This window comes from Falco biarmicus, chromosome 1, assembly GCF_023638135.1.
Source record: "Falco biarmicus isolate bFalBia1 chromosome 1, bFalBia1.pri, whole genome shotgun sequence".
Lineage (NCBI taxonomy): Eukaryota > Metazoa > Chordata > Aves > Falconiformes > Falconidae > Falco > Falco biarmicus.
This window is the reverse complement of record NC_079288.1, coordinates 47,497,846-47,514,479: the sequence shown is the minus strand read 5'-3', so window position 1 is coordinate 47,514,479 and position 16,634 is coordinate 47,497,846. Positions and strand designations below refer to the sequence as shown.

The 16,634-nt window shown below is 41.3% G+C and overlaps 1 protein-coding gene across 2 annotated transcripts; it reads right to left on the bottom strand.

The window, feature by feature from the left end:
- Positions 1-423: 423 nt before the first annotated feature.
- Positions 424-15,746, bottom strand: PPID (peptidylprolyl isomerase D). Of its 2 annotated transcripts, none has more exons than XM_056328450.1 (10): positions 15,565-15,746; positions 13,619-13,759; positions 13,071-13,177; positions 8,989-9,177; positions 8,110-8,232; positions 6,407-6,513; positions 3,723-3,864; positions 1,328-1,414; positions 1,201-1,243; positions 424-658 (listed from the first exon to the last, which is right to left on the bottom strand). In XM_056328450.1, the coding sequence occupies exons 1-10, from the start codon at positions 15,647-15,649 to the stop codon at positions 567-569; spliced, it is 1,116 nt and encodes a 371-aa protein (XP_056184425.1). In that variant the 5' UTR covers positions 15,650-15,746; the 3' UTR covers positions 424-566. The 2 variants fall into 2 exon arrangements, with proteins under 2 accessions (XP_056184425.1, XP_056184436.1); XM_056328461.1 differs by having other exon boundaries at positions 424-655; positions 15,565-15,743.
- Positions 15,747-16,634: the final 888 nt, after the last annotated feature.

Genomic DNA, 16,634 nt, shown 5'->3' with positions numbered 1-16,634 from the left:
TGATTTATACTATATGTAATCCTACCCTGCAGTAGGAAAAATACATCAGTCTAGAAAATTGTTACTGCTTTTAAGTGTTACACATTTTACATCAAATTTACAGGTGGGTTGTTGGGTTTTTTTGCTGATGATAACAGAGCCCATCTGCAATACACCCTGTAAAACACTTTAAAAAAAAAAAAAAAAAGTGTTATACTTGCACCTTCAATGTATGTCTATCAGCATTTTTATTCCTTAGAAGAGATGAGGCCTGCTCTAATAAAAACTCTTAGCAGAAACTGCCTAAATTGTCTTGGTGTGAAACCAAGCTGCTTAGGAGGCACTATTAAGCTGCAAAGCCACCACTGATTAACACATCTAGAAGCACACCTGAGTCACAAAATGAAAGCTACTACAACTTAAAAAACAAACAACCCACAACACTTCACCTTTGAACAGTTTGTCTTTATTATTGGACTTCTGAGTTGTAAACACTGAAAACTGCAGTACAGGGCCAATGAAAGAAGCAGCTCTGTTAATCTTTTTGCATGAGTTAGTGCAAAGATTTAAAAGCTTAGAAAAAAAATTCAAGCAAACATTTTAGCATAAGCTGCCTTCTCTTTCTCCTTTTGGGCTTTTATCTTCTGCTTGATTTTGAGTGTTTCCGTCTGGATAGCTGCTTAAAAAGAAAATCCATGATAGTTACAGTAATCCTTCTAATATGTCAAGACCAGGTCACACTGTTGCAACTTACCCGTGTTATTTCATTTACTAGAACTGCATTTAATCTTGTGTTAGGTCAGATGCTAGCAGCAAAACAACCTTGTCCCTTACTTTGTTTCACCTGGTAAGGTAACAGAGTAGAGGGTGTAGCAAGCATAGTATTGGTGCCAGCACCGAATTTATGAGCTAAAAATCTTACCCAATTAGACCAGTAAATTAAGAAAGTTAGTAAGACCCCTGTGAGACAGGGAGGTGGTACGGGAGGTGTGCTGTTGACCTACATACGCAGGTTTCTCGGTGCAACAGAAGCATCACTGCTTTATAAAAACATGTTTTCTACCTCAGTGGGCTATGTGCTTAATACATTGGTGTTTAAGCTCTTAGAAGCCAGCATTTTAGGCATCACACGGGTACGATTTCCTACTCAATACTGTCCTGGTTACTTTGTTACATTCTTTAAAAAAGTAAAGAATTTCTAAAGAAACAGCTTTATTTTACCTTTGTCTTCAGGAGCTATTTCATGAGCCTTTTTAAGATCAACCTTGAATAAAAGAGAAATACAAATTCATGTTCTAATGAAATGCTTTGATTATAAAAAAAAATAATCAAATATTGCGATCATTACCAATGCCTGATCGAGATCTTTTATTCCCTGCCATCCTTGAGCCCGTCTGTAGAGAGCTTTTGTATTTGCTGGATCTATTTTGAGAGCCTGTAAATTTAATAAAATTGTCACATTAATGTTCCATATACTTCACAGCCTCCCATCTCCACAAATGGCACAGTTCACACAAGCAGACAATCTCTCCAGTTGGTTTGAGGGTAAGCTGTCAACACATTAACTGTGTAAAAAGGAACGCTGTAATGTAGCACACTGAAGAGCTAGCTAATCGGTTTTAACACTACTGCACCAGAAGTGGTCTTTTCTGAAGGAGAAGCATGCATGAGCGTAAAATGGAACCTAGAGTAGAATATACACACACCATATAGCTGTCAAGGCAGAGGTGTAGAGTTGTTTCTGCAGTTCAAATTATTCTAACCTTGAGTCTCACAGTACAAGTCTATAGTGCAGCTGCTTCCTTCACACCAAAAAACACTCAAATAGTGTCTTAAATAAAACACACAAATTTCCTGTAAATCTTTTTCCACTGCAGGCTAGAAAGATACACACAAGCAATCCATCTCATGCTTCAGGAACCTCGCAGAGTTGCAGTCATTACACCTTTTTTGAGCTAAATGGTTTTGCTAACTTGTACATATTCCAGCTCTAATATGACAGTATCAAAACAGCAACCACTGGCTGGGCAAAGAGATTGTTCCACTACGTGGTTACTTACTGTTTTCTTCAAAGTGCCTCAAGTAAAGTAGCTAGCTGGCTGTTTTGTTTTCTTGCCTGTGAAGATTGTGTTCTTTTTTCTTATTGCAGGTCGTTCTATAGTGTCTTTTTTAATTATTATTTTAAAGAATATAGTTTCTCAGTGAGCAGAGAAAATCTCTTTGCACGAATGTTTGGATTTGTTAATTGCGTTTATTAACTTTAAATCATTAATTAAGAATTATAGACATTGGACTATACAATCACAGTTTTTAAAAGCACTTCACTATTGGCTGCTACTATAAAGAAAGTCTTACTCTATGTGCTGCTCCTGATCTGCCTGTGTAAAGCCTAGAGCCTCTTCTGTGTTGAGAATCAGAAAATCTGGTGTCTGTGTTGTGTACACGTAGGCAGCATTCCTTGGGTTTAGCTTGACCGTTGTGCTTACAGCTGTTTTAAAGCAAGGTTTGTTTGAACAGGTTCAGCTGTTTGCAGTTCCTTATTTACACCAACTAATGCATGTACTGCAGATTGTTAATTTAAATTGATTTTGGCTTTAGGAAATCGTAAAAGTGAAAGTATATAGTTTCTCATTAACAGTTACCTTGAACTCTACTTGTTAATCTTAGGAAACTGGTGTTCTGATTAAAACACTGATACACTGTGTAACGCTTGTTATGGACATAGGCTAAATTACAGGTATGGTGTAGCCTTTATCTATTTTTATGTATTTATATAATTCTGTAATCGTAAAAAAGAGGAAGTAGGGGGTTTTTTTCCCCACAGTGGTATTATGATTAATAATGTTTATCTGTAATACTTTAATGCTGTTTCAATTTGTACCATTTTCTAGATGACTGATACCACATTACACAGTTTTTTTCTTTCCTCATTTCCCATTTGTCTATTCTGAATATAGGTTTATTAAAGTCTTCCACGTGGTAACACCATCAGCAGGCTAGAAAGCAAGCCAGTTCTCTAAAGACCCCTCACGCCCAGGTTAGCTGAGACTCCTGCTTCCAGTCTGAAGCCCTAGGAGATGCTGCTCAGGATCCTCTGCTAACAGATAAGAGCATTCTTTACTCTGTTTCCTTCAAAATGTCAAGAGTCTTACTGATTTATTTAAAGTTTTCTCAAATGTACTAACTTCTGTCAGTATGTCTATGTCACTGTTCACACTTTTTTTTCTTTAATTCTACTATTTTTCAGTGTTTCCTTATTTAGCATGTTTCTCTCTCTGTTTCTGTTCACTGGTTTCATTTCACTGCTATGCCTACCTGAAAAGGCTTTAGTTAGAAAAGTCACTTCAATGAATAAAATATAAGACCATCAAATCTAAAAGCAAGAAGTGTTTTGCTCATACTAGTCTTCCAGAGAAAAGTATTACTTTCACTGAAGATAGTTAAGTCTTTGTAAAACAAAAATTAGCTCTGCAAACCAAACTGACAATGGCAGTGTGCATTTTTTCTGGCAGTAGGCAAGTGACAGCCTTCTTTTGTTTGTTTCTAATCAGGCATTTCAATTTCAAAATCTTTTTAAAAAGCCACATATTGGAAAGTTAGTAATAACTTCACAATCAGCCTTCTACTTTGTTTACTTTCAGACCATAAGCCTGTCAAAAGACTCTTCAAAAAAGCTTTGTAGTTCCAGTCTCCATCTTCTATATAGGCTAATTGTTAATCAAAACACTAAATATTTCATTTACCTCTGAACAACTTTCAATAGCTCCTTGCCAATCCAACAGTTTTAGTTTACAAGCGCCAATGTTTAAAACACAGGTCAAAGCAACAGTCTTTAACTTTGGTTTGTCTGCCGCCTCTGCCACTGCTTCAGAAGCTTCTACATACCTGCAGGAAAACAGAGTTACAAGGAACACGGATTAGTGTCGCAAGTTCCATTTTGTTCTGCCCTTAGCTATCTTTCCATAGATGTGTGTGAACTGGCCTATCCAAACTGCTATTTTTAAAGCGGCTTCAATTCCACTATTACAAATATTTATTAAACTAAACATAGGAGACCTACCCTGAGAAAAATGAACTCACTGGTGAAATGTTTTCACCTAACTCCTAGTCCTCCACTGCACTAACAGCATTCTTTTTCTTAGACAAATGCACTATCCTAGATGGCATGAAACCATTAGACTTGATCTCAATGACTGGTTATTCTCAGGAAACATATTGCTTATCAGTGGCAAAAAGTCAACACCACCACTGCCCCTTCCACGTTCATGAGAAGCTTCATCTCTTCTTCAGTTTCCTCAGTAATATTTTAATTAGTTTAGGCATTTATGACTGAAGTCTGAAGCTAACGTGACTTTGTAAAGGAGGGTGGTATATGAGCATTAGTAACTCCACCTTCTTTCCACTGTCTTGCTTCACGACTTTCTTCCTGAATTTCAAAACTGACACTGGCTCAGGACTAAGCCACATCAGTTACTGCATCTCTGTGTCACAGGCAAACTGTATCTCGTTCTTCTTAATTTACAATGTGCTAATGCTGTCAGGTTTTTATTTCAAGTGGCAAAGGTCTGTTGTGCATATATAAAAGTTCTAACTTTTAACCGCCTACTTGAGAGAACTTCTGTGGTTTTTATTTAAAAAATAACTATGTATTTGCATACACTCACATTTTAAGCATGCCATCATTAATGCAGTCTTTGCATATCAGTGCCTATGTACGTTCAATTTTTGCATGCCCTATCTTTTGGGTGTTGCATGGTTTGTATGCAACTTTGGACCAGAGAAGTAACCAATGCTTTAAAAGTAAATTAGACCTAGTCCCAGTGATTTTTCCACTTGCTGGGCATCATGTGAAAGATGAGAACCAGAAGACAGAGAAAAGGGTAAAAAGCTCAGTAGAGTTATAATAGAAAACTGTTATGTTCAAAACAAACAGAAGACACCTAAAATATTTCTAAATCACACCAAAACATGGAAGACTGCAACCACTCTGGAAACAAAATTAGAGCTTCCAAGTCAAAGAATCAGTAAGACGACTATCAAGGCAGACAACAGGAAGTAATAAATTTTTTGGCAAGATAGTGTCAATTCTTACGTACAAAATGAATTTTTAAAATGGTTACACAGCAATAAGAGAAAAAAAAGAACAGAAGGTTATAATGGTTACTGTGGGTAAAAAGAAAAAAACATTGCCAGATGGTTTGCTAGGTGAGTTGTAAGATATGGGAGATACTCCAATAAGAGCTAAAGTACACCATCCTAGGTATAGTATTAGATTTTAAGATACAATAACAGGGCCTGTCTGCAAAAATATGACCTATAAAGAGGAGCTGGAATTATCAGATTTGTTTAGTCTAGTAGAGTTATCCTCTCCATCCACAAGGACAACTCTCCATCCACAAGGACAAGCACCAAATCGAAGCTGTCTACAAAAACTGGAAAAGCCTTCATTGGGTGTGCTTAGAAGTGAGCAAGATGCCTAACTGTAAGGGATGGCTTAATTATACCTGATATTTACCTAAGAATGGGGGAAGGAAATGGACAAAGATCCTTAAAGATCATTCCAGCCTTTTTCCTGTATGATTTCTAAAAGGTTTGCATAGAAATCCTATTAACTTTAAGGTTTGTGTTGGTCTGTGATGGGCTTTTTGAGGGTGGGGGAGACATTGCATCTTCAGTTAATAATCTGTGATTAAAGGATTCGTTTTTATGCTTCAGAAAGACATTTGTTTGAAACCCAGTGAAAAACTTCGCTGAAGCATTAAATATGCCTGAATTCTTTTTCTCTCCTTACTTGTTACTGGTAGTTAACCAGTGATCATTAAGAAGGCAGGGATAAAGGTCAGTTTTTAGTTTTTCGGAGAAGCTCCTACATGTAAAGCAAAAATCATAAAAAGAAGAAAGGAGCAGTATGAAAACAAAAGCAGAAAAGACGACCATGGTTTTGAAGGCAAGTCTGAATTATACAAGGAGCCAGGATGATGGTATGGAGCCTCACAAAAAAAAATAATGAATTAATAGGGTCACATTTGGGGGTACTCTTAACCTACCAATTTCCTAAACCTAGTGTTTTTTAGAAATTAGAGAAAAAGCATCTCCCTCTTTTCCTGTCCGTTAACTGCCCTGTATACAATTGTGCTTTTCTTCCCAGTTACGTACCAGCACAGCAAGAATATTAAAAAAGGAGCATTTAGTCACTTCTAAACAATTCTTCCTGCCTATAGCTCTTACCTAGCAATGAGTACAAGACCTACTTGAATAAGTACCTAAAAATCAACCAGATATTTTCCAGATTCACAAGGCTCTTTTTTTTAAAAAAGAGAAAAAAAAGAGCACAGCAATAGGTACTTTTTAAATGCATGTTTCATTGCTTGACACTGATATTAATCTGGGTTACAGGAACTACCTGAATGATTGATGACAGCCTTACCGTAAACTTTTACTATACTTTTTAGCTGCCACTGCCCAATTTTGCGATTTGAAGAAAGTATTTCCTATATTCTTTATGTCTTCTGCTATGGCCACAATCTTGTCAACCTAATAAAATAGATGGAAAATATAAAGTATGAATGTACTTACGAAAGAAATCATGAATTACTTAATGTTTAACAGTAGGATCCCATGTCCATCCTCTTTCAACAATTATAAAATCTCAGAATAAAAATACTCCCAATTTCAGACAAATATTAGCTTCAAACCACTCCTACAATATCCTCTACTTTATGTAACACAGTAGTCTGAAAGATGAAATTCCTAATGGGTTCTCTACAGTATAAAGGGTGAGAAAATACCAGAGACGACATAGCAGTTCAGCTCCTTCCCCTAAATGTTGCTACCCACACGGAGCTATATATAAAGGTGTTGACCGTTATTCATAGAAAAGATGACATGTTAACAATCAAAGTGTTCAACCAAGACTGCCTTATTCCTGAGAAAATTTTGTCTTCTGCTTCTCAAAATGGTATTAGTCACCTGAACTCTGCACGCTCTCAACCTGGAAGTTGTATCAACACAATTCTCCTTCTCTCAAAACACTTAAAACAGCTATGGAAGAGAAAAAGAGCAACTGCCTGTCTTTATCAAATCCATCATTTCTATTTCCAGAACGGCACACATTTCAGGTGTTAAGTTACTTTTCCAGTGGCATTAAACAGTTTATAATTACTGCTGTCTATACCACAGTTGCCTTAAGCTGTCAATAATTGTATATATTGCTATTTGTAATACTATCAGCTTACACTTCTACCCTACTAGAATTAATGATCTTGAAAAAAACTGGTCGCAGCATGAGACCAATGTCACCATGGTTTCTGCAGTTAGTTTACGTGAACAAGTTTAAAGTTAAAATATGGCACCTGCCAACTTCAGTCCTGAACCACAGCGAATGCTATCCAAAAACATTTTCATAAGTTGTAGTGCTTCTCAATAGTCACATACAAGGAGTTTCTGGTTTCTAGCTGTGTTTTTTAACTATGCTATTTCTAATTCTGTATTTGGAATCTACATGTGCAGTCCCCGCCTTTTTTCCCCCCTCTCAAAAAATCACTGTTTGATTTACAGAGTTTGTCTATTTCACAACAAAAGTAAAAACCTGCAGAAGAGCTTCGTGATGTCACCAGTCTGCTCCTTAACCCCCAACAACAGGTCTTCCCGAAAACCAAACAGCTACTGGGAATTGAGAACTACTAGCTCGGACATACTAAAAATCTTTGGAAAAGGATGATCCTTTATTATTTCTAGTAAGTGAGGCAGAATCTTTTTAAGAATGGATATTTAAAAAGCTTCATCGAAAAAATGCTTAGTTATCTACAGGAAGGAGTTCTAGTAATGGCAATTTGTCACTACAGCACAAACAAAAGTAAAAAGAAATCAACAGAAAAAAAAAAAGTGCAATAATTGTAAGTAATTGTGGTTTTAATTACTGGGGCGGGAAATCAGGTACAATTAGCACTGAAAAAAAGCGATAGCAGTCCACAGCATACTCTTTTCTAAAACTGAATGTGACTGTTTAATCAGAACCTTGATCGATAATCTTAAGAAAAAGGCTTAGTGAACATCATCATAGACACCATGTAACTCAGATTACCTACAAGTCTTGCATTCTGTAAAATACCTTACAAGAAAAATACTTACATCTTTCAAATCTATATCTGAATCTTCAGGAAAATCTGGATGAGCATCTCCAGATCCATCCTGGGGAACAATGCCCCAGTCATCGCCTTCCTTTAGCTCTCCACATTCTGCAATGACACACAACTAAAAAAAGAAAGCGTAAACAGCAGTATTAGTAACTAAGACAATTAAAAAAAAAAAGGCACAGCTTCTCAGTACTCTTTGAAATTCACTAAAAATGCTTTTTCATCTGTTGTTTGGGTGCATTGATTTCAAAAATGCATCACATCATTAGCCTGTCCTCATCAGAAAGCTTTTATCACAGAAAGTGTTGCGTTTGGAGGAGCAGCAGTCCAAGACCACCATACCCACACTCCAGGGAGAGGCTGGAAGAGGAACTCGCAGCAAAATGCAAGACATTGCAGTCCTACTATATTAGAGAAGACAGTTCTTTCTTAAACTGCCAAGTCTTTTAAAGTTATAGAGGTATTAATTTTTCAAATAACCACAAACTGACATGACCTATGTGCTGATTGCTTTTGCAGAAATACAATAATTTCTGACATTAGAATTCATAAGAATGACATATCACTTAGGTAGGGTTATGAATTCCACCTTTTAATTTCATCACCCATCCCACACTTCCAGCTGTGCATTTCCACCTTCACCCTGATAAAGACTTCCATCCTCACAGATACGTTGAACAATAAATTGTTTGTGCAACGGAAATTTGCAGCAAAAGAACAAAACCTCTTTACAAGGAGTAAAATGGAAATTAACACTTAGTAAAAATAACATTTACTAGCTCTAAACATTACACCAAACATTTAAAAAGAAATTAATATACGTCTTATAATGGAAGAATAAACATCATCCCTAAGTGTTTTGGATTTTGTTTACCTGAACAGGATTTTCTCCTTTTACTTCAACGTTTTCTAGCATTTTAACTACACCCATTCCTTTGATCACTTGGCCAAACACCACATGTTTCCCATCCAGGTGAGAAGTAGGCACCGTTGTAATAAAGAATTGAGAGCCATTAGTACCAGGTCCTGCATTTGCCATGCTCAGCAGCCCTGGTTTATCATGCTGCATCGGAAGGGGAAAAAAATCACAGACAACACAGAAAAGTTCTGTTATAAAACCATACGTAAGATTCTGTAAGGCTATTAATATGTATAGCAAGGCCAGCTAGAATAACAACTTGGTAAACCAGTTACATACAGTTGTACATACCAGGTATGTACAAACCAGTTACATACCATTGGCAACTAATTTTACTGGTCATGACCGAAGAGGGCCAATGCCCAGCTCTGCAGCGTCACTTGCCACCCAGCAGTCTAGCAAGCAGAGCCACAGGTGTGACCTGATGCTGTGATGCTTCTTTACACACAGCCCCTGCCCAGCTGTGGAGTGTAGAGGGATCTCCTGAGGGACATGTGAAGTTCCTCACTGGATTTTTCAAGACGACTGTCCTCAAGAAACAAAGCTACACCACTTAAACCAACTTGAATCTTACACTGTCAAGATGGGTATGTCTCGTTAATTTTATATGGGCTACTGACACAAAGTGTGTTGTAGAACTGTGGCATTTAGGGGACTGTTGTCTTTATTATTTAAGGGTCGGTGGCTTTTTTTTTTTTTAACTCCTTCACTTTCCTAGAGAGACAGTTTTTATTCTGTTGAAATTTTTAACCATCTAATTATTTTGGTTCATGCTACTAGGCCACAAACTAACAAAAATTTATTAAGGTATTGTTTATTTTTTTTCTCAGAAGTATTTTTTCTTTCTTCAAAATAAGAATTACCTTGCTCCATCATACAGATTATTTCATTTTCACTTGTTACTGCAAAGATGTACTTTTTGTATGTGTTGTGAATCTCCTGCTCTTAAACTGGCGTGAACAGCCATTAAGATATTATTCTCCCTAAGCTGATCTCGTTATTAAGTGCAAGGAACTCCAATTAATTTAAGTCAGTATGTTGTACCAAGACACTGGTACTTGTCTGAAGCATGCAAGCTGTGGTATTCCCAAGAAACTTGATACTGTGGTGAAAAAGGGAGAGCAACCAAAAAAAACCACCAAACCCCAAAAAACCAGTATGACAGGCCAGAGGAGAAGGAAGCAGACATTGCTAGGAAGTAGACCTCAGAACTCCACGGGAGGTTGATAGTTTGAGACAACAGGCTGAGACAGCCGTATTTAAGCATCTGGTTTGTCCCTGTAGTTTCTACCACCTCAAAGAACCTATTGGTGTGAAAACTTTTCCCACATGGTGTTTGGATTTTCATGGTGGTATGGAAAACTCCTTGCCTGAGGTGTTCATCTGGTCATACAGCACAGTGACCCTGAATCTTTCAACCAGGATTTGGCTTAGGAACTCTGGGAAAAGGTTGTACAGCTGAGAGCCAGACCTAGCCAACAGAAAGCGACAGAAATAATCTTGGCTTTGTCTCTTCTGATCTTGAAACTCATCCTGGGAATCAGAGGTGGCAAATGACAGAAGAAGCCTGGGTTCCACAGCAAAAGAAGGCATCTAGTAAGGCATTCCTAGCAAGCCTGCAGGAATGCAGCTTCCAAAACACACATCTGACAAACTGGCGAGTAAGTTACTCAAAAGGGTTCCCCTGTAGGAGATTTTTGCAAATACCAGTTGAGGCTGGTCACTGTTTCACTGCCCGTGAGGCAGAGTAAGACCTGTAAATCTTATTTCCCCCCTTCCCCCGCGCCCCCCCCGCAGTTATAACTAAAGATAGACAAGCAACAGTTTGTAAACAAAGAGCCAAGTAACAATAAGCTCTGGTGTTACCTTACACCTGCAGGTTTACCTTTCATCTATAAAGATTTGGAAGGTTACAGACAGCAGTCTGGTGGCTCCAATCTTCACACTTAATGCAACCCCATTTCATTTGGGACCAAGTCCCAAAATCAGTCTCATGATGACAGTCCCTATTTATAAACAAAACTGTTGTGACTCGTGCATTTTCTTGCCATGAGTGTTTTGAAAAGCACTGCAGATAGTATTTCCCGTGATGGTTTCTGCTTGTCATTTTGTAAGCTTATAAAGCAAGTAAAAAGGTCCAGACAAAATCAGATTCTCTGGCAGATTGAAGGCTGGCAAAACCACACCATGGTAACACCACTTGCCTGAAGACACTGTAAGCTGGGTGTTCCACAACAGCACAGCCATTCGCTGAAGAAGTGACACCAAAGAAAGCCTAGTGGGATTGATCTGACATGGTAAGCAAAAAAAATGACAAAAGTCTTGCAGTTTATTGCAATTTACAGGAAACCATACGAACACCACAAGGACAAACAGGAGCTCCAGTGTCCTCAAGTATCAACAAAAACAACTCATTATTGTCCGAGAAAGTGGTCTGAGGAGTTTGCGGGACTACTAGAATAAGGGCAAAATCTAGTCAATTTCTATGTAATAAGGGCATTTTAGCTCCCACCAAAATCCCAACATACTTGGTCAACAGATGATGGGAACTGAGGTCCCAGACTCTGTACAAGATCCAAGTGAGTTCTTCAACCCATCCCTGGCACACTGACAACTTTTTGCTATAGTTCAGCCATCAGAGAAGTACAGAAATGGGGATCATTTGCATTCCATTCATAATTACCTCCAGATCTCACTTGACAGTACAACCAAAATAGCAACAATGACAGAAAGTCTCCTTCAGGGAGAGAGAGATCCTGTGAGAGGGACCGATATTTTAAGCAGCAGTGCTATGGGCACCACCACGGCAAGTGTCAGACTTCAGAGAACGTCTCTCACAACTGTAACTCGGTGATGAATGCTGCAGCTACATGTCCAGCTATTGCTCCAAACTTGTAATGGACTTTGATGCCCGATTATTGGAGGATTACCATATTTTATTTTTCTAAAAATACTGTCTGGAGGAAGCACAACTGCAGTCAGGGTTTTTTTTTGACCACAGGACAACGATGTCTGTACATTTTTTAGTCAGTGTTGTTGAGGAGTCATTATAATAATACGTGATAATACGATATGAAAACGGTTAACAAAACATGAAAAGACGAGACACAGGACACATCCTGAGGTAACTGTTCTTCAAAAATTGTACTTGTTGTATGTGTAAAGTACATGCACCTGCAGTCTTTCTGGTGTCACTACATAGATTTCAAGGACAAAGACAGTTTTTGAATTTCCTGCTCTCACAGTAGAGCTCCCTCCTCTCTTCCCACAGCTGGGCTGACAACACTGCTTGTGGGACTGCACTGTGGCTGCTAGTAATGAAAGTCAGCTCTCATACAGGAGTGGGAATAAGTAATGGGAGGGGTAGGAGTTTCTGTCACCAAAGTCAGCATCGCTTAAAATGATACCTTCAAATTCAGACCTTTGCATATTCAAAAACTTGCTTTATTCACAGCACATTTTCCCAACGTTCTGGGTGAAAAAAAGCCATTTGTGAACAGCCTTTTACTTCTCACATCATTGAAAATAACTGTAGTGGGGAAAATACTTCCTTTTAAATTTTCCTTTGGATTAATTCTGCAATCTACCATGGATTTCCCACTTCTTAAGAAAGGTATTTCTTATATCCTATCTTATGGATGTTATTAGTGTATGAAAAAAAGGCATAAAATACATTTAATGCTAACATACTGTATATCTCTCAGTTACAAAATCTGCCACTCTTAAAATAATATCCCTACTTCAATGAGAACTAAAATGCTGTTTTAAATAAATTTCTGATGGTGCAATTAAAAAGAGAACTTAAACTATGGTTGTCTTTGTTTTTGAGGGTTGACCTCATTTTGTACGTATTCATACATGTATTTGTTCTATATTCAACAAAGACTTCAAGGACAAACTAGTTAGCAGCTTTTTTGCTGCATTCTTTCCACTGCCTAAAAATACCTTAACCTTGAGTGCTAATTCTGGACTCGAAGAAAAATAAAAATCACTGAAACGTTAAAAACTTAATACAAATAGTATTTTGAATAGAGTACCTTATAATGAAAGTTTTCATCTTCAAATTTTTCACCGTATATACTTTCTCCACCTGTGCCATTCTGGTTTGAGAAATCTCCACCCTGGATCATAAATTGCTTAATAACTGTAAAAGAAGATAATTATGAAATATAGCAGCAAGGCAGGAAAGGCACGAAGAAAAATGATTCAGAGATGAAGAGCAATGCCTGTCACCAGCACCTGTGCCTAAATAAAATGAAAACCAACCTTTTATTTATCAAGTGCTCCCTAAGTACTCCTTTTCAGTTGTAGCCATCACTGGTTACTTAATCCTTTACCTGAACTCCATTCCAACCTATTCACAACTCATAGTAAACTAGTTTTACTATTACTAACTTACTAGCAAATTTGTAATTTACTACGGTCTGCATAACAAGAACATCTAGTCATTAGGAGGATCAGGAAGTCAACTTACTTCCAGTCAAGCTATTTCTTAAACAAGTGCTCTGAAGTATTATTTAACATTAAATACCGATAATGGAGGACTTCTGTTACCAATAGGAAAATAAGATTTCATAGAACTTACTTCTGTGGAAAGGACATCCTTTATAATGGAGAGGTTTTCCAGTGGTAGGCCCTGTTCCCTTCTCTCCTGTACATAACGCACGGAAATTTTCAGCAGTTTTAGGTACAACATCAGCAAATAATTCAAAGACAATGCGTCCAACTGAAACGACAAAGAGAGAATGAGACGTATTTTTAAGTCCTGCCCTTGACTTGGTGATGTGTTGAGCACTACAAGACAAAGGAAATTAATGCTTCAGACCTGAGTATTTTTATTTAATTACTATCAGATTTACAGTTTGGGGTTGTTTCATGGCAATCACTGGCAGAGTTACATTAGGTTTTTTAGCAAGGTTAATTCATGTAACAATGAATTCCACTATCAAAAATAATGTAGGGGGAATAAAGACAGATTCTGCCAGAAACTACCAAAAACACTAAATGCATTTTCTGCCAAAAAAAATGTTTGTGGAAAATCACACACACCTATCTTAAAGCTAAAACACATAGTTTAACACATATACTTATTTTACATCAATTTTAACATGCCTATGTAACTTGTTCAATCAAAAACAGATACTGTATGGAAAAGACTGTTTTGTGGAGACTTTTATTTGAGCAAAAAGCTTAGGTCAAGCACGTACGCCAACCTTACTCCTCATACTCCTAAACCCCAGTTTTACTAAGTGACAGCAATACTTAACGTGTGTATGAATAATGGCTATTTATAGTTACAGATGCTACGAGCAAGCCTTAAATTCAAAAGCGTGCATGTTTTAACTAAAGGAAGTGAAACCTGAGTAGCTAACAGATCCGGCACTGGCTGATAAATGGATTCTGCGTCAGATTCTCATCTTTCACAGACTGGCTTCTCGGAGAGCTATTTCTCACTCCTAGCAGCCACCATCAGTTGATGCTCTTGTTTTCTCATCAGCCTCACAGTCAATTAGTTAACATAACTTCACTCTACTGGAAGGTAAATATGTTAATTCTAATTAATACAGGAATGAAAACAAATTAGAAAACTGAAAGTCAATAACGGGCAAATCATCCTACAGACTTTCTTTTATTCTTTTGAGTAGCAGGAGGAATAAATGAGCAAGAATATCTTGACAAAAGGGCAGCGCCTGTCTTCACCTGTTTTGAAGACCTGTGCTTTCAAACATCACCCCAGCTTCTATGTTGTTCTCTCCTTTTGACCATTTGCCCAGATTTCTGAACATCCTCTGGCGATGCCATGAGCACCGCCAGCACCACCGGGTTGCCCCAGCTTTTGCCGCCGCAGCCCCGACGGGCACGGGGGCTCCGGCGCGGGCACCCCCTGCTCCGGCGCGGCCAGGCGTGGCCGCGGGTTCGAAGCCCGGCGCCGCAGCCCCACGTGTGTGTCGCTGCGGCCGAGGCGGCGCGGGCCGCAGGCGGAGCGGGCCGCAGGCGCCGGGGCCGGCAGGGCGGCGGGCCAGGCTGCCACGCTCGGTGCGGCGCGGCTCTCAAGGGACCGCGCCGCAGGGGGGCACTGATGGCCGTGCAGGTACCTGCGCCCCCGCGCCACCCGCGGGGATTTCCCGCCCTGGGAGGCCGTGGCGAGCGCGGCGCCTGCGCAGCCATTTGCCCTCCTCTGCTCCTCCGGCCAGTCCGTCCCGGCGGGTGAGCTTCACCTCGGCGGGGGCGCCAGCCCTGAGGGCAGGCCCGCTCCCGCCCCGCAGGAGGCTCGGCCGCGGCGGGGCCGCGCTCCTCCTCCCCGTCGCCCGCTGCGCTCGCAGCCCGCGGGGACAGCGCCCGGCGGGGCCCGGCGCCACCGGGGCCTAACGGATACCCCCCGTCCAGCGTAAGCCGCGCAGCTGCCGCCCGCTCCCCGCCGCCCGGCCCGGCCCGGCCCGGCCCCTCGCGTTCTGCCCTGGGGCGCCCCGGCCCCACCGCGCGGGTCTCGGCCGCGTCCCCGCCGCGGGGCCCTTCCCGCCCCCTCCCCACCTCGCTCGCCCCCGATGTCCACGTCGAAGAAGGCGCGGGGGTTGCAGGGCTGGCTGGGCCGGGCGGCAGGGGACGGGTGCGACATATCGCAGCTGCCCGCCGGCGCGGCGCTGGCTCCGCCTCGCTCGGCCGCCCGCGATTCCGGCCGCCGCGGGGTCGGGGCCACTCCCGCTCCTCCCACCGGCGGCGGCGGGCGGCGCGGAGCCGAGCGGGCCGCGGCGACCGGGCGGGGCGGGAACAGCGCGGCCGGGCTCGGCGCCTGGGCCTGGGGGCGGTGGGTGCCCCCGGCGCCTGTGGGTGCCCCGGCGCGGCCCCTTCCGCACTGCCCGGCCGCAGGCGGCGGGGCCGAGGTGCCGCCCGCGGTGGCGGCCCGGCGGAGCCCGTGTCCCGCGGGTGGCTGCGGGAGGGGCCTGGCCCAGCGGCCCGGCGCTGGCGGCCTTCATGGCTGGGGGATCCTTGCAAAAATAACGTCTTCCTTAGCGTGTGTGCACTAGAGGAGGCCTGAAAGGGTGGGTGAGGAGAGGGGGGCTTGGTTGTGCCTGGGTTTATGGGGGCAGTGCAGGCCTGGGGACCCATGGAAAACTGGGCAGAATGTCAAAAGTGACTGTTCACCACATGAGTGTTTAGAAACACCAAATAACTCCAGTCTTCCCAAGGGCTGAAAATAAAAAGCATCTCTTCCCACAGTATGAGTATCGCAATAATTGCTCCACGGCTGACAGTGTCTTTCAGCTGCTTGTGTTGGCCGTGGGATGTGAATGCTGTCAACAAACCTCATTCGGGTGCACCTCAAGGTGCAGAATTCCCAAGCAGGTGAGTGGCCACCGTGGCCGCATCCTGAGCTGACCGGCATCATGAGGGCAAGGCGCGTGTTGAGGCAAAAGCGGGTGGGGCAGCAGAGTGCTGGGCTCTGACTCCTGCACACTTGCAGACCTGGGAATGCTGCTGATCAGAATGAGCCTCTCTGTTCCTTGGGCTTCTCTAATCCACCCCAGACACCTCCACCACATTCATTCTTTGATATATCATATCCTCCCAAGGCTTTCTCCTCTAATTCATGTCATCTTTAT